Source organism: Coturnix japonica, chromosome 7, assembly GCF_001577835.2.
Source record: "Coturnix japonica isolate 7356 chromosome 7, Coturnix japonica 2.1, whole genome shotgun sequence".
NCBI lineage: Eukaryota > Metazoa > Chordata > Aves > Galliformes > Phasianidae > Coturnix > Coturnix japonica.
The window spans coordinates 9,773,469-9,798,754 of record NC_029522.1 but is presented as its reverse complement, the minus strand read 5'-3'; the positions used below and the strand labels follow the sequence as shown (position 1 = coordinate 9,798,754).

The following is a 25,286-nucleotide window of genomic DNA, read 5'->3' as shown; positions in this document are numbered from 1 at the left end:
TCGTCGTTTGCTGCAGTCTGGGATTTTGCCACCCAGCTTTGTTGCTGTACTTTCAGCTGTGTCATAGCATTACACAAACCATGCAGGAAGCTGGTCTTCCTCCTGTTTATAACCTCCCTTCAAATGCTAGAAGCCCACAGTGAGGCCTTTTCTTCTCCCAGATAAACAAACCCAATTCCCTCCACTGTTTATGACAGGAGCAGTGCTGCACCCCTGGTTCATCTTTGCAGCCTTCCTCTGGACCAGCTTTAGCAGCTCCATGTTATTACCTGCAGGCACAGGAGTCCAGCTGGGGCTTGTTACAAATGGGCACATGATGTTCTTCCAGTCCTTATAGAGTTGCCCCCAAACCACTATTTACTTATCAATTGTGGTGCAGAGCAGTGTGGCCATCACATCGGGTGGTCTCTGTGATACTCTGGGTTGCACGTATCAAGCACCGTGGACCTGAGCACGTTCAGTCTCATGGGGCAGTCTGAGAATCACTCTTCTCTCTACACCGGGAGGGATTTTGCTCCCACAACCCCCGCCCAGAAGTTCAGGGACACAAGATATAAGTATAAAATCCTTCTTGTATTACCACATCATGTATCAGCTCTGATGGGCTGCCTCTGCAATGGTGGGCATTCTGAGGGTGTGTGTTACCAGTCATCTTGGTGTCATGGTGAACAGTCAACAAAGTACAGCCAGAAAGAGTACCACAGTGAGGTAGCAAATCAACAAATAAAGAAACAATGCTCACCTGTAGCTGAAAGTTTTGGCTCACAATGAAAAGCTATATAAAGGAGGAAAGAGATCCTTCCTTAGTGGTAGTTGGCCCTTTAGTGGGGTCTAGGAGGTGTGTTGCTTTCACCTGTGCTCCGTGGCCAACCCAGTCCTTGCCTCAGTTAATAAATCAGGTGGGGACTCAATAGTCTCCATATACGTGGCTGATGCTGTCTATTGTGAGCTTTGGCTAGCTGGACATAAGTGAGGTTGTGGCTTGATTTAACTGGGGATGGGTGTGCACAGCCAAGAATTACAGCTCACAGAAATGTGGCTTTCCTTACAGCCTTGCCTGAGTGATCTTGGCTCCCAGACCTGCTGTAGGACAGACATCTCGTCTCTTTGCACTGCCAGCCTCAAATGAACAAGTCACATGTGTGTGAATATACATAGCATGCCTTGCCTTTGGGATAACTCTTTTGGTTTAGCCAGCTTTGCTATAAATAAGCAGAGTCCATCTGTGGTCCTGAGCCTGCACTTGCAAAGCCTGTCTCCATGCTGTGCCCCTTTGAGCACGGCTCACACGTGCCCTGGGTGTTGCAGAGATGAATGGTTTGGGAGCTTGAGGCGCGCTTTGAGTGAGGTGGGCGTGCGGTGTGAACGCTGCTGAACCTGGTCCTGGGAGGCGGACAGCAAATGCAGAGCTTCAGAAACAGGGAGAGGCTCTTCTGTTTTTGCAAGCCAATGTGTTTTGAGAAGAAACACCTGAAACCACAGCAAGTGCAGCAAAGTCAAAACAGTCAGTCACTCAAGAGGTCACAAGAAGTTATGTTTATTACCTGCAATTGGGCTCGTTTGCTATCAAACCACCTTAAATGTGCTGTTAAAAAACACTGCTAAAAAACACTGTATAATGGCTCCCGGATGATAGCTGACAGTGAGCACTTGAATGTGTTAAAGACCAAGGAGGAAAATAACTTCTGAATACAATAAACATTTTCCATATTAATAATCAGTATTACAAAGAGTACACGTGTGAACCACAAGAAATGCCTTCCCAAGCATTGCCTAATGCTTTCTTATAGCATAGCCCACTACCCATGTGAAGAGACTGAGAACCACAATTCGGTATGACTGCTCTATTGCATCACTCGGTGGGTTTCACCCAATAATGATTCTTCAACCCATCTTTATTCTTTAGGAAACCAAGGAAACAGGAGCTTTAAAGACAAAACTGCAGTTCCTTAAAAATACAGCATGTAAAGCACACTTGTGGTTTTACAGCTGATTCTCTTTTGGTGCAAGATCATAACATGATAAAATCTTTTGTGTTGGAGGGGACCCTTAGAGGTCATCCAGTCCAATGCTCCTGCAATACACAGGGACACCTATATTAGATCAGGGTGCTCGGAGCCGCACTGAGCCTGTCACCGAGTGTCTACAAGGATGAAGCGTCCACCACCTCTCTGTGAGGTGTGCCACTGCCTCACTGCCTTTATCACTCTAAATCTCTTCACTTTAATTGTGAGACCCTTTATTCCGTCACCTCAAACCCTTCTAAACGTCCCGCTCGCTTCTTCCTTACGTCTCGGTCCCGCCCCGCTGTGTGACGCGCCGCTCGCGGCACAAGATTCCGCGGTGCCAGTTAGTCGAGGCCGAGAGCCGAGAGCGGCTGGTGTGCGGTAGTGGCGACGGCTCTAGAGAGAGCAGCGGTATCGGACATTGAACGCTGTGCTACCCCGTGCTGCTGAGGTACGGGCCGTGGGGCTGAGCGATGCGGTGCGGGTGCGGGGGTCTCCTCCTGCCCGTCGGTGCGGCCCTGCTGGGCCCCCTCCTCTCCGTGCCGCCATGTTGCCTGTCCGCCCCGCGGCACAGAAAATGGCTCCGGCCGCCGCGGATGGGCGGGGTGAGGTGTGGGGCTGGGTCGGGCTGTGGGGAGATGGGGTTGTGGCCGTCTGTGGGGGAAGGCTGAGCGTGCTGACCGTGTGGAGTGCGGTTTGAAGAACAAAACGTTACGTGGGTTTCAGATGGGGAATTACGAGCGCAGCGACCAGCACGGCTGGGATCGACGGCGCGGCGGCAGCGAGCGCCAGGGAAAGCGGAGATCGCAGAGCGGTGCCCAGGAGAGCAGGCACGACAGGCATGAGGCGGCCAAGAGGCCTCAAAGGTGAGGGTTGCGGCACGCTGGTTCTGCAGCCTAAAACACAAAGAAATGCCTTGATTAGGGCCACGAAAATGGCCCAGGATATGGAGCATCAATCCTATTAGGACAGGCTGAGGGCTGGGGCTATTCTGCCTGGAGGAGGCTCTGGGGAGACCTGAGATAGACCTTCTGGTACCCAAAAAGGGAAAGGGGTAGGGAGGTGGGAGCTGGGCTCAAGGAAACAAACAGAGAAGAGGCAGTGATCTAAGGAGGGAAACTTATTTTACTAATGATAGTCTAATTAAAATTGAGGCTAATAAATCAAGTAAAATAAAAGAGAGAGAGAGGTTTCTGAAGGCTGAGAAGCCTGCTTTGAAATGGAAGGTGCCATGGCTTGGAGGCACACCCACACCTGCTGCTAGGCAGCGAGAGAGAGAGAGAGCCAGCATCCCTTCTGTGACATGTTTCTCTCTCCAACCGTCCTCTGGGATGTGTAGTTCTGCTTCTCTACCAATAGAAACATTATGAAACCATGACGTTCCACCTCTTATTCTACATCACTACATCATGCTTAAAATACATATATATAAACAAACAATAATTAAAATGCAATACACACACGGGTCTATATACTTAGAATTACTGACTACACTCCCCCAGCATCTAATTACAAAGCCATGACAAAGGAAAAAGATTTTTATGGTGCTGTAACGAGTCACCCAGGGAGCTGGTGGATGCTTTGTCCTTGGAGACAGTTGAAGTTAGGCTGAATGGGGTTCTGAGCAATAATGGAGGTTCCAACTTCAACAACTCAATGTCTCTGTGGGGATGCGGGAGTTACTTTAATTAGATTTCTGTATTCTTTTGCTTCTAGTAAATGTTCAGAGTCCAAATCCAATAATGACCAGGAGCACAACAAGCGGAGGCGCTGTGTGGAAGAGGACAACAATGAGCACGTGCAGGGCGGTGACAGCGGGCAGCAGCACCGCGAGCACAAGAGCGCCCACCACCACCACAGCAGCAGCAAGAAGGGCAGCTACAAGCAGCAGCACAGGTCGCAGCACAGCGCCTGCCAACACCACCATCTCTCCCAGGTGGTTTGTCCAGTTATAACTGAGGGGGTCGTGTCTTAGGGAGATTTAAGTTTCCAGCTGGGCAGCAGTAATTGAGGGGGTTTGAGGAAGCCTGTGATCGATATTGGCAGATTAGCCCTTTAGTTGGTATTGATAGATAATTCTTTTTGTTAGTTTGTGTTGTTTTTGTTTTGTTTAGTCTTTAGTATACTGTGTAGTTATGCTTATAACACTGTGCAGTATAGTCTTGCCTTTTGCTCATTAGACATAAATTGAGCCAATTAGTGAGTAGAAACCATCAGATGGAATATTTGTGCAGGCATCACTTGAGTGCCTTAAAATATATTATGACATCAGATACTTATTTCTGCCCTACTCAAAAGTCCAGATGCAAACTTTGAGACTTGCTTTTGAGTACGTATCACTGAAATACCAAGGGGATGATGTCAGGTTTTGACACGTTTTTTATTACTGTTTAAATGAAACGCTTTAGGTCTCAGTCTGTAGAATCAGATAAGTGCAGTGTCTGTCCGCTAGCCGGATGGTTTTTCTGATCATTATTTTATATTCAACTGTTAAAAAAGCTGAAGATAGGGTTTATAGTTTAGTATCTTCAGCTGAGACAGCCTAAAATAAATATATGTGGTATTTTTGTTATTTAGAGAAAAGCTGTTACTGAATATTCAAAGCAGTGATTTTAAATTCAATTACTTAAGAGGGATATTTTCATTTAGCCGCAAGGCTGTTTTATATATTGTAATTATTAAATCTTTTTGCTATAAGAAATAAGGGCACTGAAAACCTAAATGAAAATTAAGTGAACCGATTTTCTTAAAGAAAAAACAATGTTGTATTTTTTTATTGCCTTGCCACTTTAAGTATCTCATCTGAAAATCTGTTCCTTGCCATGTTTTTCTCCTGTAACATAAACTATGTGCCCTGTGAATTTCTGGGGACTGAATTTGAAATTGCTCCTGCCAACTGTTCGTGGCCTGGCGTGTATCTGAATACCCGAATATCTCCCCGCTGAATGAATTTCGTATTCTGATCTGAATTGACTCGGGTTTATTGATTGGCCTGACCATCTTGGTGCCGTTCCAGAGGAATCATCGAAGGAAAAGATCCAGGAGTGTAGAGGATGATGAGGAGGGTCACCTGATCTGTGAAAGTGGAGACGTTCTAAGAGCAAGATGTATAGAATATTTTTCAAAATTTATTAACATTCAGATAGAGTAATTTCTTTTAGCATAAGATGTTAGGGGGCTTTGCCAGTCTTTTCTTTCTTTCTTTTTATGTTTTATTCGGGGGGAGGGGGGATGGTTAATCTTCTTTGTCAAACTTAAATGTATTTCTTTTGTCCTTTTTCCCTTTTTTGTTTTAAATCCCAAATTTAAATCCCAAAGTAGTAAATGAAATTAATGTGTTACAATGAGATACCTGTAAATGTACGTTGATGAGAGCTGTCCAGTAATTTCTCTCAACCTTGTTATTGACATTTTTAAAGAAGCACAGTCTAGAATAACCTTCAGTGACAGCATTTAGTCTTTTTTGTTTGTTTTAGTTTTATTTGCTTTTTTCTTTTAATGGCCGGGTAACTTCACTTCTGGAGCTGACAGTTCTTTTCTTTATAGATGAGATTGTTGCTATTTTGGGTGAAGGGGCTTTTGGAAGAGTGGTGGAATGCATTGATCACAAAGCGTAAGTCTTTTTTTCTAAAAGCCTGTCATTTCATTTGTTGTACTGACCGAGTAACGGTGGTTTGCAAAGTGCTCTCAGAATGATTTCATTGATTTTATCCCTATTAGCTCCTATGTTGCTCTGTGTGTTTCTAACAGTTTGACCTTACAGGTTTGGGTTTTAGCTGGGATTTTAGCTTCTGGGGAGTTTAACCCTTCCTGCAGTTAGACATTATTAGCAAGTTATTCTGTCATCACACATCACTGTTACTGCACGGCTGCAATTTAAGTTTCTCCTTTGGTCATGCAGTAGACTTGGATGCAGGAAGCTGTCCTTTTCCTGGATGTAAATGTATACCACATTGTGCCCTAGGGAGTGCACCTTTATATAGTAGTTCTGCAGAGCTGTTGGAAGCAGCATTAGGAGGTAAATGAGTGACTGTCTATAAGAATACTACTGATACTCCAGGTATTGAGTATGTTTTAAAAGTTAATACCTGAGCAGCTAAATTTTACCTGTGCTTGTGTCTGTATGGGCATTCGTTATCATTAAGTCAGTATATACTTCCAGTTCTTGAAGGGTGCCTATAAGCATGAAGGTTACTTCCAGCCTAAGCCGTTCTCTGAAAATGCTTTACATGGTAACGTTCACAGGTTTCATGTGTTTTTCTACAACATATATGGTGATAATTAAGGAATCATTGAAACTCTTCCTTTTTATAACTGTTTAACCTGTTTATTGCAGGGGAGGTAGACATGTGGCTGTGAAAATAGTGAAAAATGTGGATAGGTACTCTGAGGCAGCGCTTTCAGAAATACAAGTACTGGAACATTTGAATGAATCAGACCCCAGCAATACCTAGTAAGTACCTTACTTTGTCTTTAAGATTGCTTTGATGTCACTTTCTGTAACAACACCAGTGTTCTTGAAAAACAGAACCAGAACACACCAGACATCACTTGCAGACCAAGTACTACAAACCCACAATGACTACATAATAGCTTCTGAGTATTTTTCCTTCTTGGTCATCTTAGGTTACTGGATGTAACCTAAGTGCTGGAGGGCCTGTGCTGTTTCTTATAAATAAGACTGTTTGCACTCTTCTCCACACACAGCTGTACCTCAGCCCATGGAGGGGCACAGGCTGTCCTGCAGTGCAGGGCTGCCCAAGCCTGGGCAGGGTCTGGCTGTCAATTCTGGATTGGATTTCTTCCTCAGGCCAGTGAAGCTGACCTGAGTCTACTGTAGCCAAAGTTGTATTCACGTGTGGGCAGACTAGCAACATGGAAGTACTACTTTCCCTATAATGCTCACAGCAAGTCTTCAAAAAGCTTAGTGAATATTTCTTTTATACTGTTGCCCACAGGGAGGGTCTCAGTGCTTCCATCATGCTTCTTGTTGATTTTGGCTTGGCTTTGCTCTCAATTAACAGTCTGGTTGTTCTTTATTTTCTGAGCTGACTGGGATCTTCTGACCCGGAAGCACCATTCCTTAGGGTTTCTGTTTGTTTTGAAGCTCTGATGCTTGAAGCAGATGAACTATATATATGCTGGGGAATAAGCCCTCTGAAGGATTACTTCCCATAGTTGTCCCCATCATGTGATGTACATCTCAGCACTATATAACTTACTGTTGAAATTTCTGTTTTCCCGCTTTCTGCAGTCGCTGTGTCCAAATGTTGGAATGGTTTGAGTATCACGGCCACATCTGCATTGTATTTGAGCTGCTGGGACTCAGTACCTATGACTTTATTAAAGAGAATGGCTTTCTGCCATTTAGGTTGGACCACATTAGACAGATGGCGTATCAGATTTGCAAATCTGTGAATTGTAAGTATATGAACGTATGTTGGTTTTATTTCTGTTTAATTTTCTTCATGGGACTTTCTGACTTATCTCTGTATTTGTTAACCTTGCAGTTCTACATTTGAACAAACTGACACATACAGACCTGAAACCAGAAAATATTTTGCTTGTCCAGTCTGATTACACAGAAGAGTATAACCCCAGACTGGTAAGTTGCTGTCATCTTCCCCTCCTTCCCCACAGCCTTCTGGGTTTATTTCATCGCTTGTATCTCATGGTATGTTTCACTTTCAGAAACGTGATGAGCGCACACTAAAAAATCCAGATATCAAAGTGGTGGATTTTGGGAGTGCGACATACGATTATGAGTATCACAGCACTCTGGTGTCTACAAGACATTACAGGGCTCCTGAAGTTATTTTAGGTCAGTATTCTTCTTTTTGGTCCAACAGTGATAGCGTGCTGACAGAAGCAGTGACCACATATGGCAAACTGGAAAAAGGTCTTGCTCAGAATACATCATGTTTTCATAGTAGCATTGAGCATTATGAAGTCTGTCGCACTGATCTCCATCACCTGGAGGATTTCTGTGTGCTGTTCAGCTGAGCTTCAGAAATACACGTACTTTGCTTGAGCTGTTCAATTGTTTGTAGCCTGGTCTAACCTGATGTTTCTGGGTGTTTTTTTGTCACAGCACTGGGATGGGCACAGCCATGCGATGTTTGGAGCATTGGATGTATTCTCATAGAATACTACCTCGGGTACACGGTATTTCCGGTAGGTAACGGAGCCTTGGAGATACAGTGTGTGGCATGCTGCAACTTGGTAAAAACCTTGAGGCTGGTGGGGTTGCAAAAAAACACTATACTTCTCTGCCTTGCTACACTGAAGGGATAACAGAGGTGGCTTCATCTCTCACTGGCAACATACTACTCAAGCATGTGACTGTTTTGTTTGTTGCTTTAATAGCAATACTATAAAGTAGAATTTATGACTGAAGAGAAGGCAGGGCAGGATTGTGAAGGGAAAAAACCGTCTTCTGTAAGTTACTTTTGGAAGAAGATGACTAAAGGCTCTTTCTTCCTGTGAGACTGATCACTGTTTTGCAGTGTACAATCCAGAAATCAGGTTAGTGTGTGCATCATGGTAGCTTACTTTAATGATGAGAGAAACGTTCATTTTCCTCCAGACTCACGACAACAAAGAGCACCTGGCAATGATGGAACGAATACTGGGGCCTCTACCCAGACACATGATACAGAAAACCAGGTAATTGCCCTTGTCATTTTTCTCTACCTTGATGGCTGCATTTTAAACGCAGTATTTTCAGGTTTGGTTTAAACAGGAAGAAAAAAAAATAATCTTTTTGGTTTTTCTTTAACAAACTGCTTTCGCTTTACACTTTACTGGAATATTATCAGATTGTTCCTCAGTGTGAGGAAACATGCTGGTGAAGATGTTTGGTTTAAATAACAAGTTGTGCTGTTATTTATGTTGAAGGAAACGTAAGTATTTCCATCGGGACCAGCTGGACTGGGATGAGCACAGTTCTGCAGGCAGATACGTCGCAAGGCGCTGTAAGCCACTGAAGGTAAAATGACAGAAGGGAAAGGGCTTGGGGAGAGGGAGCCGTAATTAGAGTACAAGTAAAACACTGTTTGTGGTGTTGTAGGAACTCATGACATGCAGAGATGCCGACCATGAGAATCTGTTTGACCTCATTCAAAAGATGTTGGAGTATGACCCGGCTAAACGTATTACGCTTGAAGAAGCACTGAAACATCCTTTCTTCTTCCCCTTGAAACAAGAGAAAAGGAAGCGGTCTCCTAGCCCCGAGCAGTCCTGTCCAGATGGTAGCAGTCCACCAAAGAAATGCAGAAGATTTTAAGTATTTATTACATAAAGTTGTTTTTTAAATGTCCTATTTTGTATTATGACTCTTTGAATACTTAATGCAGCTGCAGAAATAAAAGTTATTTAAAAAAAAAAAAAAAAGATATAGGTTGATTTGCATGTAATCATCTCTGAACGCTTTTTAAAGTACATATTTTTCTTTCTATAGAAGGAGCAGCCTTATGCACTCTAGGTGTCTCCTAAAAGGGAAAAAGATTAAATGATTATTCTGTCACAGAAATAGTAAAATACCTGGGGACTGACGATGCTTACAGACAGCACTCTGCGTTACGTGTAAGAATGGCCTTTATTTGCTTGGAAAAAAAAAAGTTACAAAGTAAGGAAGATCACCGTAGTATTCAACAGATGATAGCACTGTGATCACCATTTTCTTTTTTCACGTTAGTGGGTTTACTCAGGTTAAAAGTATTTCAGCTATTGCTCATTGTTTGTGAGCTTACAACAGCAAACTGCGTCTTTACCAGATCTTTTCCTAAAGTACTCACTGTCCTGAGAATTGCCCTCAAGAATTCAAAGTTTTGGTAAACAGACAATCTGGTTCCATATAGCAACTGCCAGCATAAAATAATCCCATGTAAGGGGCAGGTTTTGCTCAGCTTACCTTCCAGCAGTCCTGTACATAACAAACGGCGCAGGCAAGGCACAGCCCTGCCCGAGCACCAGCTTCAGTCAGGGCTCTAGAAAGCTGCTGGGCAGCCGCATGCAGAACAGCGCCGTTTGCTTAGGAGAGAAGCTGCAAACTGATCCTTGGCTGTATATCAGCCTGAGCAGTAAGTGGTGCAGTCCCTTAGGAACTCGGGCCACCAGCTGTGACAGCAGGCTCAGAGAGGCCACTCTTCATACCCCACCTTAGCTACAGAGGTCACTAGCACCACCACAGGAGCTCCCAGCAGTGGGGCAGGTGCCTCGCGCAACAGCTGGATCCTAGGATTACTTTATGCTGGAAGTATGGAGAGAGACGACAGATTTTACAAAGATGGACATTCAACAAGTTTACCTGGAGCAAGTAGTACGGATTAAAGTGTCACACCAAGTTACCACACAAGCCACGGCCTCGTCACATCAGAGGCTTCTTACAGTTTAATTTGCAAACAGAACTGCCATAAATCTCATTTACCAAATCATGTCTACTCAAATGCAGATAGAAAACCCAAGGAGGTAAAATGAATTTAATTGTGGAAGGCCTTCTTAAATTACATTATTACAGTAGAAAATACAGGAGGTAGAATATAACTGAAAAGACAAATGCAGGTTAGAGTCAAATCTATAGCTCCTGTAAACTACCTACTTAAAACATGGTTTTAAAAACTAAACCCAGTATTTCAATAACTATAGAAAACAGTTAAAATAAATTTGCCATGAGAGCCCTTATATCATGCTTGATACAGGGAGGTAGGATGTAAGAATCAGAAGGACACATGAGACACATGACACTTATCTACAGCTCCTGTTTGCTTTACTGAGCACTGTTCCAGAGGTCAGTCACCCTCCTCCGCTTCAGACTCTGACTCTGCAAGAGAGAACCCTGATCAGCTGCTGCCACGAGGCCGGCCCCCCTGCAGCCCCAGCCTTCAGCCCCCTGCCCAGCAGTCCCAAACCACAGGGATTGCTTTTCCAGCCGGGACTGGGGGTGCTCCCAGTCTCAGGAAATCCACCAGTGCCCCCTCGCCAGACAAAACTGCACAGGCATCTCAAAGTGAAGAGAAACGTGTGAGCTAAGCTTTTGTTTACCTTCTTCAGCATTCTTGAGCCATTCGACAAACTTCTTCATTTGCTCCAGGAAGACGCTCTTTCCTTTTGCAAGATGTGCATCTTTATACCACTTCAGGATGGGTTCTTCACTCAGAACTTCAGCTGTAAGGTGTACAAGAGTGATGTCAATAGGGCAAAACACCAAATAGCAGGCCACAAGGAACCCTGCCTAGCAGCCTTGCTTCCTCCCCTAGAAATATCAACACATATTTGTCGGTTGCTTCTTGGGAATGGCTGGTCAGACCTGCGCTATGAATAACTCCTGAAGTTCTGAAAACAACACATTTCAAATGGGTTGCTGTGGGTTTTCTGAGCACTGCCTCCAGAAGCTGCGCTTTTGCTCCTAGTAGCGACACAGCCTTGAGTATTCACAGCTATCTCAGTTCACACACTGAGAAAAGCTTCCGTCACCTGCTAAGAACCGATGTCTGACGGACACCACACTGGCTGTTTTCAATTGCTTACCATTTACGCACATAATATAATCTTTCACATCAACTATTTTCCTTGTGTTCCTATGATGTTTCTACAGGCCCACAAACATGCCTTTGAGTAATACCATTTAAACAGCCATTTAGCAGAAGCCCTAGAGCACACCGACACCTTGGTGGTCTCAATCTCTGCCTGTTCAGACCAAGAACTAGGAATTATATTTAAAACTTAGGAAAAGACTGTAGTTAAGTGCTTCAAGGTCTTAATGCTTTGCATCATGAGACAAAAAGCACCCTTCCATGTATAGAGTGCTTATCCACGCACCAAAGACTGCAGTACCCCTGCTTGCATTTCAGGGTTCTAAGACTGCAAACTGAGGGTACAAAATCACTGAGCTATGGAAAAGCATTCCCATAGCACTGAGCTCTCTTGAAGGCCTTACCACGACCAAACCATCCCACAGTCCAGGCTTAAACAGAAAATGAAATCAACCCCACAGAGATTTACCTTTGTAGAAGAGCACCACTATTTTCTGGAAGGCCTTCATGAAGTGAATGTTGTCATAACAATACTCCTGAATCTTCAACAGAAGAGTCAGCTCTGACTGACCTTGGGTAGTAAAGGCAGCAAGTAGAGGGCTGTATTGCTGTAATAAGGAAGAACAAGTTGGCACGCACACACATAACATTTCTTAATATTTATCGCCCATCTGCACTGGCTTCACACAGTTTTTGTCAGCCACTGCTTAGACATTTACAATCCACGTATCAGGGAAGCAATTTCCACACATCTCCAGGAGCATTTCTGCCAAAATCCTGCTGCTTTTACCTCAGCAACAGGAACAACAATCAATACTACAGTTGCAAGGGAAACGACTCCCCATCTAATGCTGTCTCTGCATTATGCTACTCCTAAGTTTCAATTCACTTGAAAAGACAGCTAGAGATGAAAGGAAGCCCAAGCCCTTCCTCAAGAGATGCAAAAGCCTCAACTTGGTTACAATACCTTCAAGTGCTTAATGGCTTGCTCTGCTACCAGCTCCTCCTTTTTGTTCCACTCCACAGTGCTCATCACACTTGACCAGATTATGGCTATCACAGTCTGTTCCGAGATGTTGTTTTTCTTCATCTCCTCCTTCACATACAGGATTATCTGTCAGAGAATAAAAAAAATCATCACATAGGTCACATGAGGCAAAAACCTAAATTGAAACTTCTATTCTAAAGTCAGCTTGGAAGCCTTCAGTACAGCTGTGACTCAGGGCTTTAAAGACCAGAAAGCTAAAACCGGTGGAGCTGGTACTTATTGCAGTCGCTAGTGGGAACCAGGAGCCTGAGCTCAGTAATTGGACATGTATCCTCTTCAGATTAGCATTAAATACTATTGCATTTCAGATAATTTGAGCTACATTCCTACAGAGGAAAAAGACCAGCCACACATAGACCTTGCCTGCAGACAAGTACTTACATCCTTAAATGGATCTCCCCGTGACATCTGCTCCTGAAGTTCTTTCTGCAGCTCCTTTCGAGCTCCTATAGTTTGCTGGTTCCGAACATACTCAGAAAGTTCTTTCAGTCCTGCTTCGGTGAAGTACTTAGAGAAGTGTTCCACGCTTTGCTTGTTGGCTGGGAAGAGTTCCTGAAAACAAAGCGTACAACAACTCTTTCACAAGAGAAACATGTCAAGTACTTTGCTGGTAAAAGCTATTTACCAAGCTGCTTTCAGAAGTGAATCAGTAGCGGCAGCGATGCTCACCATTAGTCTGTTATCCATGTTTACTTTACGAAGACTGACAGCAACTGCATTAATGTCTTTCTCATTTATCCACGATTTGAAGAGCTTGACTGCAAATGCTGCAGAAACACCTGTGAAGCAGGAACAGTATATTACTGAAATTCAAAGCAAAGGGAACCCAATGATTACAAGGCACGTGGGTTGTCACACCCCTGCCCCAGGTGACAGCTGTGCCCGGGGTGGCCTTGACAGCCTGCAGTACTTTTTTCTGAGGACACAGATATCAGCCTGTTGGACTCCTCTCACAGCTCAGCGTAGCGAGGGCTTCTCTGTACTCAGCTCTCACTGCTGCAATTTAAGGAGCCTGAGGATACAGCACACCTTCTGCACTGAGAAGTCTTTTTCCAGAACACAGAAGTCACTAGTGGGACAACTGTAGTGACTGCAGCTGCCAGCACTGCGCAGAGAAGCCCTATGCACAAGTTGCATAAATGAGGAGTTTCTAAAGACCTTCCAGGTTGTGATCCACCCTGTTTACCTTTGCTAACTCTACTAAAGCATAGCTATCACTTGATGAAGCCAGTGAGCTGCAGGGGCATACTGTCATCATGGTTTCCAGCTACTTACAGTAAAGCTTTATATTCTGTTCACACCATTGTTCCTCTTACAGGAGAGCCAGCAACACTTACCTTCTTTTACCAAGTTCTCATTATAAAGACTGTTGAGAATTGATGCATTAAGTGTTCCATTGGCTAGCAGAATACCCGTCAACATGGCCAGTTTGTTCCTCTCAGACTCTGAGAACCCTTTCAGGAACAGCAGCAACTGCAAGAGGAAGAAGAGTTGTGACGCGCGTGCTAGACACTTAAGTTTGTTACTCGACCATCAGCACTGCTAGCACACTGCCAGTCTACTCCAATGGTCATACAAGCTTGCTGTTCTTCCATTAACAAGATACTGTTCTATTTTAACAATCTATCTCTTCCACATAGTGACTAATTAGGATACGAAAAAACACCTCTTTGCCAAAACAAATCTACTCCATACCTTTTTAACTTCATCCTCAAAGCCTTTCTCCAGGTACTTGTAACGCCTGATGAGCTTGTTAAAAACCTGAAAAGAGACGGTGTGTCTGAAATACTCTGGATTTAATTTGAATTAGGAACAAGTTCAGTACAGTTGATCTGAACTCATTTAGAGCACTTTCAGCTTAGAAGAGTACCATTCTACAGTGCCCAAAGCCAAAAGGTTCCTACAGGGTTTCTTCAAGCCATACACTGCTTTTTTTTTAAACCTGAACTTTCAACTACACAAACATCTCTGCAGTCAAAAATGACACGTTTAAATAAAAATATACTCATTTTAGAACTCACCTGAGCAAATGCTTGCATGGTTTCTAGGTCTTCCTGTGCCGCGAATACACAGACATCTGTGCGTGTCATGTCATCTGCCAGGGTACCACCTGGGGCTAAGGAAGGGTTTCAGTATTAGTGCTGTTAGTCCTCAGTAAAAATCAAATACGCATAACATGAAAAATATGTTGTCTTTTCACGGTAAAGAGAAGAACCACATCACTAGAGAGACACCCCTGCATTTCCATCTGCTCTGCTGCTGTAGATGCACTAAACATTAGATCGGTAGCTTAGATAGGAACACCTAAATATTCCAACCCCCTACAGCTAAAATGGCTGACAACACATCTTGTTCATGTCCAAGCAAGTTGTGACTGTACATGCTCTTCTTCCCTTAAAGGAAAACAGTGAAGCTGCTTAATCCCAGCAACTATTTACTATCTTCTGCAATGCTTTCTACGTCAGTCTTAAATAACCAAACAAGTCACCACAGGAGATTAAACACCTAGAAAAATATATTCACAATCCAATGCCTTTGAGATGAGCTGGAAACCTGAGCCTGGAAAGCTCATTTCAGCTCTTTAGGCTGAAAAATCAGAAGATGTTTGTTCAATGTACTTCTTCAGTTTAACACAGACATTTGACCAGCACCCAGTCTGATTCATAACAGTGAATTCCAGTCACCGGCTTCATTGTCAGAACAACCTGTGATCAAATTCTATTCCATCCTACATAGAAGGGAGATCCTTTTGTTTTGCAGTATACAGAGACAAGACTTCAAGATGGAAATAAGCACCAGCGTTAAGAATTGTAAGAGGTGGCATGTTCTTATTTTGTCCATGTCTGATTAAAGACCAAAACTCATCTACTCAGCTGTTCTGCTTGTTACACAGGAGCAAACTGAACGCCGGTTCCCTGTACCACCACTAATGCAGTAATGCATTTTTCCCCCTCAGTCTCATTCTGAGATAAGACATTCCCTAACATAGCACGCAGTGGTTTTAAGACATGGACTCCAACCTCCCCCAGTTTGTACATTAAGATTGCCAAGCAGTGATGCTCCATGTGGCAGACAACTTTCTTGTGTGACCAGCTCTTGTAACATCAGCAAGAGAGGCTCTTGCCAAAACAAACATTGCACAGTAACTCCAGCCTACATAACGCTGTTCCAGCACACAATCTTCAGATAAACAGGCACACTCCGTTACGCTGCACAGTTCTGGAAGCCTCGTTTTTGGCGTTTCTCTGAGCAAGTCACCTGACAGTTCTCCACTATCAGCAGCAGACCTCCACACATGCAGCAGAGGTGCCCACCAAAAACAGCCGCCCCGCTGTGGGACTGCCACACTGCATTTAGGCTATTTGAATTCTGTTACGTTACAGAAAGTCTTCTACAACTGCCAAGTTTCTCACTGAGGTCCTTTTCCCCACCCCAATATACAGGACAACAAATGCTACAATCTGAGATGGACTGTTTCTGTCTAGACAGACACAGAGCAAGCCCTCGTCACACCCTGTATTTTAAACAGTTCCCTGCCACTTGAATCCTTTCTCTGAACAGCAGTCAAACGTGCAAGTCTAAAAATCTAGGACAGCATCTTTCTTAATACTTTTCAACCTCATTTATCTTCATTTACATCTTGCCTGGCTGGTCACCATCCCTTCCGTTCTTTACACTTTACACACAAGTACGAGTTCACAATACCTTCGGTCATCACATTTCACTTGCTCGGTTCACAAGTTTTCTGCTGACTTGGCCACCACCTCATTTCTCACTCCCGCACAAATACTAAGAGCTCACCGTGCCCTCGCTGCTGCTAGCTGCAAACAACTTAAAATAGCACTTCCAAGCTACAGCAGTTTATTCAGCAAACAGTGTTACTTTGCAGAACAACAGGGAAGGGTGCGCAAGACAAAGGATCACGTCAGAATCCTCAGGGGAACTCCATTGGCTCCGTGACCACAGATGAGGAATATGAACCAAGCATTTGTTTCCCATTAGCAGAAATGCACTTCATTACACAAAGTTTTACTGTTGGCTTAAAATTCTTTTTAACAAAATCCAACGTGCCTCTCTTTAATCTGAATTTGTATAACTTGCACTTCCAGGAAGGCAAACTATCTCAAGCAAAAGCATAGTGTGGTACAGAGTATTTCTGCAATAATTTGACTGCTGAGTTAGGTCTGCAATACTCAGTTTGCTACAGATAACAAACCCCATTCTACACATCCAGCAGGCTCCCCGAGAGAGTTTAATAGCGGCAGAAGCAAGCTTCTGTCAAAAGTCAATGGAATCTGACAGCAGCCCCACTGAAGGGTACTCACCCAGCATTCCGCCAGCCACCAGGATGTCAAAAAGTGTTTCTGCATAGCGGCGATAGTCAAGTTTTGCACCAGAAGCATCGAGAAACTTTGCTACCGCCTCCAAGTCAGTGCCAGTTTCAGTTAAACCTTGAATAATGCAGTCCTGGAACTGGGTAGGGTCAAACCTCTCTTTTTCATCTGCAAAGACAAGTGTTTGTTGAACTGAAGTCATCACACGCATTTATCTGGTCTCCAGACGCAAAAAGGTTTTTCTTTTTGTCTCAGAAAAATGAAATCTGCACACTGTCAATTCCAAAGTGAAACAGAACTGCGAACATTCCAGCCTCCTGAGACTGCTGGGGTTACTAGCACCAATAATAACGTAACAGTGTCAAATTGTGGTGGCCAATAATAACAAATGTTGATGCTTTCACCTCCACGCTCAAACAAGGGGACACAGAGTTATCAAAAGCTAAAACAGACCTTATATACCCTTCAATGAATTCTGCAGTCCTTTCACTAAGCAGAGCAGTCATTTGGGATGATCTGAACCTAACAAAACCTATCTGATTCCTGAGTTTGATTCTTACACCCCTACTCACACACGATCCCCCCCTCAAAACAAAGGCTTAGCCACACGCCAGAAGGTAATTCCTAACATGTGCCCTATGACTTTGTATGTTTGACCCCATTACTCAAGTTCTGTTTCAGTGCTTTAGGCCTCTCACTGCTTCAGATGAAATAGTCTGACTGAGACACTGCATCACTGCATCCCGTTACTATGTACAGGCCAACTGACAGCCTGTGCTTTCTGGCCACGAAGACCACCTCCTCCTCTTCAGCTGGTGGCAAACAAAAGCTATTGCCTTTTGAGTGCCTGGAGGAAACACGGATATCTGAGCTAACCTCTTTGTCTTTAATAAACTTTAAATGATTAACTCTTCTTCATTGTTTTACAGCAGAATGCATTGTTGTATTTGAGATAAATCATTTGATCATGGTCTTTCCACATAGGGCTGATCCGAAGCAATGCCTTCTATCTTTTTGTGCTGACTCACAACACCAGAGGTGGACGTTGGCGGTGTGGCAGCAGATGCTGAACCTGCCCACCAGCATCCCATAAACCTTGTTGTCGTGTGACAGATGGCAGCAGAGGGGCAGGCTGACAAAATGGCGGCTGACATGGCAGTGTGGATGAAGCCAAGGTGTGTCACTGGATTCCTCCATGTGGAAACAATGGCACCCACTGACATTCACTCACACTTGCTGAACATTTATGGAGCGCAAACAGAGGACGTGAGGACAGAGAGATGGTGTGTGCTGCATTTCAGCAGTAGTGACAGGAGTCACCTCCACTGGTGCAGGTTTTTATGAGTGCAATGTGCAGGCTCTTGTCCATTTGCTGGCACAAAAGCAATACTAATGGTGGTGACTGTGTTGGAAAACAGCGTTTCGTAGCTAAGAATGTTCTCTGTCACATAGTGTTATTGTGCTCTTTGTATCCATTGTAGCTTTCGTAGAAATACATAGGAGACATTACTTTTGGAGCATCCTGCACAATACACAGCACTCACGTGACTAACAGGCACCCTTACATGAAGAGGCCTTCACCTCTATTTGCTCAGTTTGTTCTTAGGTTATGTGAGCCATGGGATGAAAAGCCTTCAAATAAAACAAGAGCTCTGCTGTAAGCTTTTACTAAGGCACTATCTAACAGCTTAGGTAGTGTTGTTAACACCTGAATAAATTATTTTCTAAGAGCCATGTCAGTGTCCTTACAGTCTGTGCAAGTTACAACACATCCCTAACAGCAGGGTGGAGGTTTGAAAATGGTGAAGCAGGTCTTTTCTATGACAGATCTATGAAACTCATCATTAGCGCAGGACTGCTCGGAAGCCAAATGATGTTTGAAGGATGCAAAGTCAGTTCCACATGCAGCCAGGTGCTTCTGTGCCCCCCATTACCACTTCAGTGACTATGGCACCCCCACTGTCATCAGTGTGTCCCAGAACGCCAGGAGGACACCAGTAAATGGTGTTAGATGGTGTAAGGATAAGACGCAGCAGATATGGCTGCTTTAAACCAGATCGCTCAAGAATGACAGTTATCACAATGTGGTAATAAAGAAGGAATTGTTGATCCCCTTCTGAGGATCTGGGCTCCCTGAACACTCTAAAGCAGGTGATCTCCAAGAAGAGATCCTTCCTTGTGGCTGCCAGCCCTTCACAGAATCATAGAATCACAGAATGACCCAGGTTGGAAGGGACCTCAAGGATCATGTAGTTCCAACCCCCTGCCTGGCAGGGCCACCAAACATACACCTTTACTAGCCCTTAAGTGAGGTTAGGGAGGGACAGACATCACCGGCGCTGCCCCCACCAGCTCTTCCACACCCAATAAACACCGCACACCACTCCTCACATGCCCCCAGCCCTCAGCTCTGCCCGCAGTTTCCCGTACGAGACCCAGGCCCCTCTGCCGGTTCTCCTTTTTGTCTGGACCCGGTTACCCGCCCCGCACTGCAGGGCAGCGCAGCTCGCAGCGGCCCCGCGCCACGTCCCATTCAAGACGCCGCTCCCTACGCACGGCCCGGCAGGCCGCAATGGAGCTGCGCGTGGCCGAGGAGCAGGGCACGGCTGCTGCAGGCCCAGAGCACACGGTGCGGCCTGCAGGACCCGCTCCTGCGGCCAAGGTCACGGCAGCCGCCCCGGCCCCACGGCCGCTCCCGCTGCTTCGCTCCCCCCCACGCTCCACGCTCGGAGCCCACGGGCGGCGCAGTGGCAGGCCGCGGCCTGCCGGGCGGCCCTTACCTCTCTTCCTGGTCTTGAAGCGCTGCCCCGATAGCGTCGGCTTCTGCTGCTTTTGATTCATAAAAGACGCCCTACACGGGAGCACAGAACAGCTCACAGCACAGCACAGCTCACAACACGGCCCTCAGTGCAGTTCTCAGCTCCCCCCGCTCCGCTCCTCCTCCCGCCTCCCTCCATTTCCGCACCGCGCTCCCTCCGCCCCCGGCCGCAGAACGGCCCCGTCCCGTCCGTCCCGCGGCGTTTGGCCGCTGCCCGTATGGCAGCACGGAGAGATCCCCCGCCCCACCCCGCCGCGATCGGCGCGGCCGCTGCCGGCCCGACCTGCGTTGCCCCGCCGCTGCTCACCGACTTTAAAGTAGAGAGAAATCGGCCGAGGGCCCGGAGCGGAGAGCAACGGGAAAGGCGAAAAGGAGCGGCGGAACCTGCGGGAGGAACTAACGCGAGACAACGGGGACGGAGCGACCCGCCCCGGACGGACCATCGCGATGCGCCGCGTGGGGGAGGAGGTTCCCTATGCAGATCACACAGCCAGCTGTGTCCATACAGCTGTGTCCATACAGCTGTGTCCATACAGCTGTGTCCATACAGGTGCTGAATATCTCCAGAGAAGGACACCCCACAGTCTCTCTGGGCAGCCTATTCCAATGCTCCATCGTGGTGACAGTAAAGTTCCTCCTTAAGTTAAAATGGAACTTACCATGTTCCAGTTTCTGTCCATTACCCCTTGTTCTACTGCAGTACACCACCAAAAGTCACACACTTTATATGCTTATAAACAGTTATGAGATCCCCTCTTGGCCTTCTCCGGACTGAACGTCACAGGTCCCTCACAGCACTCAGCTTTCCCTCATACGGGAGATGCTCCAGGCCCTTATTCATCTTTGTCACCCACCACTGGACTGACTCAAGGAGATCCCTGTCTTTTTGAACTGGGGAGCCCAGAACTGGACATGTGGCCTCACCAGGTCAGAGCAGATAGCAGAGATCGCCTCCCTTTACCTGCTGGCCAGGCTCTCAGCTTTGTATCATCAGCAAAACTACCAAGTACTGAGTACTCTATCCCTTCTTCTAGGTCATCAATGAGGATGTTGAACAAGACCAGACTCAGCTCCAACCTCTGGGGACCCCAGCTAGTTGCAGGTCTCCAACCAGCTCTGCACAGCTGCCCACAACCCTCTGATTATTGAGCTGTAAAATTTTTAGTTCCTAAAATTGTGTCAGAGTTGTAACTTCTTTTCCTCCAACCTTAGTTATAGTATCACCTTGTAAAGACTGCACGTATTCTGGTACATCCGGACAAAGATATGGGTTAAAACTACTTACATCTGGTGTAGAATCACATGCCTGAGTTCCAGGAGTTCTCATCCTTCAGGTAACGCACAGCTTCTTTTACCAGCAGTCGTAACAACAGCACTCATAACAACAGCACTCATCCTGTCTGAAGGCTGTAGAACAGTACATCCACTAGAAGAGAGTATAAACAAAACCAGTTTGGTCATAGAAATCTAAAAAGATCATATGCAGCAATGCTTAGATGGACATATCTGCAAGACTAGCTAACAACACACAACATGCTGGTAGAGAACAGGAAAGGCAATTGCTGCTGAGTTCCTTGCTCCCCAAAAGGGCAAACTACTGATTAAGCCAGAGCTCACACAGTTGCTGAACTCCCACTAGGTGTAAACCATAGTGTTCCTTTGGCTAAAACTCGAGCTGTTAGATTAGTGGGTGTACAAACAAATCAAGTCACTGTGCTTTATGAAGAGAAAATGGGACCGCCTGCACAACCATGGCTTTAAGGTTGCCCCCAGCCTCATTTATTTTTTCTTAACCCCAACAAACGTTTCCTTGGCTGTGAATTTTATGGCATTTCTGGTCTAGTCAGGAACTGTAAATATTCAGAAAAATGCCAACAGATTCCTGTGTGGCAGCACCAAAGGACAGCAAAATGAGCTGCATCTACTGCTCTCTATCTGAGGAGCACACCAAATATGGTATTTTTCAGTGGAGGCTGGTCCTCTGAAGACCTTATTCTGGAATACACATTTAAGAAAGCAAATCTGAATTTGTAAGCGAATAGTAACTTTTATCTGTGATAGTATTTCACCAAACACAGCTGGTTAATTTGTGCTTGACCCTGCTGCTTTATACAGCTGACTGTCTTGAAGTCAGACCGGAGGGTGCTTTCGCTCCACTGTGTGTATTTGCCTGTACTACAGGCACTGCACTGTGACCCAACCTGGCATTCACTAATTTACTTTCCCACATGAGTAAAAAGTAGGGCAAAATGTGGCAGAAACAAAATCAATACTTTGTTCTATCTACAGGGAGAATGTACTGAAGGTCTACAGTACAGACCCCTCTGATAGCTGGCTCTAGACACTCAGTCTGTCCATTCCAGATCTACCCCTGTGGTGGCACATGCAGGTATGAGCCCAAAGCCTGCAACCCCACACCAGCTGCTGGCACCCAGCCCTCCCCACTGGAGGAGGTCAGTGGTCAGCACAGCTTGGTATTTGCTAGAAGTCACATTGATATACATACCCTCTCTTGCTCCAGTTTTAGGCATGTGTTCTCCTGTTGGTCAAGCCCAGTTTCTGGCACTTATACATGCACAGGTATGCAGAACGGTGTTGTTCACCCAGAAAAATGGTCAGACATGGAGTTTAATTAGATAGGACAGAACATGCTGATCAGACACAGGGTAGAACCAGACAAGTGTGCTAATGACAGTGTGCTGGACACCCTCTTCTGCTGTGTCCCCAGCACCCACGGAGGTGATACTCTGTGATAGCCCCAGCAAGGGTCAGGGTAAGGGCTGAGGGGCTGCTTTCTCTAGCTGAGTTATTTGGGTTCCCCTGCCTTCTCTTGTGCCTCCGGGCTCCTTGGTGGTCATGGAGACAAGATTTCTGTCACAGCCTGAGCAAATACCCTGCAAACAGTATCTTTTAAGTGCGTCTTGTACTTTGGAATTGAGACAACTATGCAGGTTTATGACTAGAGGACTACCAAATCCCCCAAGTTCATCTATTACGATGAAATTCATTACTGCAGCAAATTAATGGGTGTCCTGGTTTCAGCTGGGACAGAGTTATTTTTTCACTTCCCAGTGTCTGGTGTGACACTTTGTTTCTGCTTTGGGAGGAAAACAAATTTGATAACACACTAAGGTTTTAGTTGTAGCTGAGCAGGGGCTGTGCATTGCTAAGGATGTTTCAACTTTGCATATCATTTTGCCAGTGAGGGGGCTGAAGGGCACAGGGAGCTGGGAGAGCACAGCTGATCTAAGCTGCACAAAGGAATATTCCATACCATATAACATCGTGGGAAAAAACTTCAGATTGACCAGGGGAGCAGCTGCTGCTCAGGGACTGGCTGGGCATACGCTGGTGAGAGGAGAGCAATAGCATTATGCATAATTTGTTTTGTAAATACGTATTATTACCATTACTATAGTTCTTTTCCATTCTCTTCATTTTCTGCCTTAGAAAATAGTTTTCATCTCAATCCACACATTCTACATTGTCAATTTTTCCCCAGTTCTCTTCCCCATTCCACTGGGGGTACAGAAGGAGTGACCGTGTGGTGCTGAGCTGCTGCTGGGTTAAACCACAATGATGGGAAAACACAAGGCTCACCAAATTGCTAACTTTGAATTGCAAGACAGCCCAAAGAAATCTAGAAAATACACCATCCCAAAATACCCCAAGTGAGATCACATTCACACGTACAGTTTTCAAGTACTTTTCATTCATATTAAACCCAAGGCTCTGATACACATTCTAAAATGAGAGCATTCATCTAAAAGAAACACATAAAAGCCAAAAAGATAAATCACAGACTACGAAAATCTCATTTTAAGGAAAAAAACACACACATATTAAGGAACTGACTGCAGGAATTACTAAAACACTCAGACTATGAAACTGCAAAGCATTATTGCCAGCTGAGCTTTACTCATTAGCTGTGGTGCCTCACAATTTATCCAGAGGAAGGAAAAAAAAATTAAAATGAAAACTTTACCAAAATAAGCTTTCAAGTTCCTCATTACTTGGAATATTTATTTGTAAAGGCTTATAATCTTCTTGTGCTGCTACAGATGCAGATAAAATGATCTATTTGATGCTCTGTGCAGATCGCTCTCTCTTCTATGTTACTGATTTAAATAAATGAAATAAGATTGGATGTGTTTATGTAACTGAGAGCAGGATATGTGGTTTTATTCCAGCGCTGAGAGGTCAAAGTCAGTAGTGGTTCAGAGAGATTGAATTGGCATGGAATAGACCTGAGATGGGCTGCCAGGAAGTAAAAAAATGACACTGTACTATTACTGTGGTTACCATGGTAAATATAATTGTTTAGATAATATTTAGCAGTATGTAGTCTTAGAATCTTGGTTCTACTACAACATTGATGCATGTCCATCACTAACTTGTACAGTATCTAACTACAATTTATTACAGATACTTTCAAAATTGCATGCAGATTCTTTAAAGTTCATGAAGTAACTCCAGAATTATTCCAGTATAGAATGGAGAACAACTCAGTTTATTAAGAAATATATTTTTCAGAATGAGAGGTATCTTAGTTGGCAGTACATCAGGGCTGGTACTTACACCTTGTTCTACAACTATGTTTGTGTGTATGTGTATTAAAGTTATCCTCGTGTCTTGCAGAAATGCTTTCTGTCAGTCAGTAAGTTGCTGAAAGTATCACCTGGTTATTCCATACTTAGGATATCGATGGCCCATGGCTTGTAGGTTCCAGGTTTATCTTTTGGAATCTGAAAGAAGGAAAACATAATTGTGCTAAGTGGAAAGAAAACTTTATATTATTCACAAATGTGTGTTCCTTTTCAAGCATTTCCATGTCATTGCATGAACAAATCCACACTTTTTCACGTAATAAAAATTTGTGAAATCAACCAACACAATGAGGTACAAGCCTCAGAGAGGAACTAGCATAGACTGGGAGCTCTGAACAAGTGGTAAAGCATACCTACTCTGTGTCTAGACATAGTCATATTTCCTCATAGAGATGCAAATTAAGTGGCACTTAAAGACAAACTCAGACCATAATCTCAAAAGTATTTTAAAGGGCTCAGATTAATTACATTGGAGTTATCACTTCTGAGGAAAAGGGACAGATACCTCAGAGTTTTGGAGCATTGGCTTCATGCTACAGCTGAGAAAAGTGCCACTGATGAAATAAAATGCATAACTGCTAATTGTGGCATGCTGAAGAATAGAGAGGTGGCTCTGGCACTGATCAGACTGTGCACTGTCTGTCCAGGTTAAAAAGTAGGTAGCTAGCTCACAAAAGGAATGAAAATACTGTTACCATCTTAGTAAAGATGTAATCACAGGCCATATGAATCTGCTCAACGGTCAATGGGCTGTTAAGCGTGAAGTCCGTGGGTTATCCTCTTCCTTTCTGTGCAGCAGCCACTGCATCACGTATTGCAAAAAACACAGAACTGCCCAGGAAGAATCCAGCCTTGCCCATGCCCTGGTGGAGAAGAGCAGCAGCTGGAGAGACTGGCTTAAAAACTAACAGCAGAGTTGAATCGTCATATATTCGCTGTA

At 44.7% G+C, this 25,286-nt stretch overlaps 2 protein-coding genes across 4 annotated transcripts; one reads left to right on the top strand and one right to left on the bottom strand.

Annotated features, from left to right (window-relative positions):
• The first annotated feature begins 1,051 nt into the window (after positions 1–1,051).
• CLK1 (CDC like kinase 1) lies at positions 1,052–9,433 on the top strand. Of its 2 annotated transcripts, XM_015868161.2 has the most exons (13): positions 1,052–2,457; positions 2,733–2,872; positions 3,723–3,942; positions 5,023–5,113; positions 5,553–5,619; positions 6,343–6,459; positions 7,261–7,427; positions 7,517–7,611; positions 7,698–7,827; positions 8,098–8,180; positions 8,593–8,672; positions 8,904–8,994; positions 9,076–9,433. In XM_015868161.2, exons 2-13 carry the CDS (start codon positions 2,733–2,735, stop codon positions 9,289–9,291), a joined length of 1,497 nt encoding a protein of 498 aa, XP_015723647.1. In that variant the 5' UTR covers positions 1,052–2,457; the 3' UTR covers positions 9,292–9,433. The 2 variants fall into 2 exon arrangements, with proteins under 2 accessions (XP_015723647.1, XP_032301881.1); XM_032445990.1 differs by lacking the exons at positions 1,052–2,457; positions 2,733–2,872; positions 5,023–5,113 and having other exon boundaries at positions 3,820–3,942.
• A 151-nt stretch (positions 9,434–9,584) lies between these two features.
• Positions 9,585–20,182, bottom strand: BZW1 (basic leucine zipper and W2 domains 1). Of its 2 annotated transcripts, XM_015868150.1 has the most exons (12): positions 20,047–20,182; positions 19,702–19,772; positions 16,913–17,089; positions 14,609–14,703; positions 14,283–14,348; positions 13,925–14,060; positions 13,257–13,366; positions 12,969–13,139; positions 12,507–12,653; positions 12,009–12,147; positions 11,049–11,171; positions 9,585–10,827 (listed from the first exon to the last, which is right to left on the bottom strand). In XM_015868150.1, the coding sequence occupies exons 2-12, from the start codon at positions 19,760–19,762 to the stop codon at positions 10,796–10,798; spliced, it is 1,257 nt and encodes a 418-aa protein (XP_015723636.1). In that variant the 5' UTR covers positions 19,763–19,772; positions 20,047–20,182; the 3' UTR covers positions 9,585–10,795. The 2 variants fall into 2 exon arrangements, with proteins under 2 accessions (XP_015723636.1, XP_032301879.1); XM_032445988.1 differs by lacking the exons at positions 19,702–19,772; positions 20,047–20,182 and having other exon boundaries at positions 14,698–14,703; positions 16,913–16,990.
• Between the last annotated feature and the right edge of the window lie 5,104 nt (positions 20,183–25,286).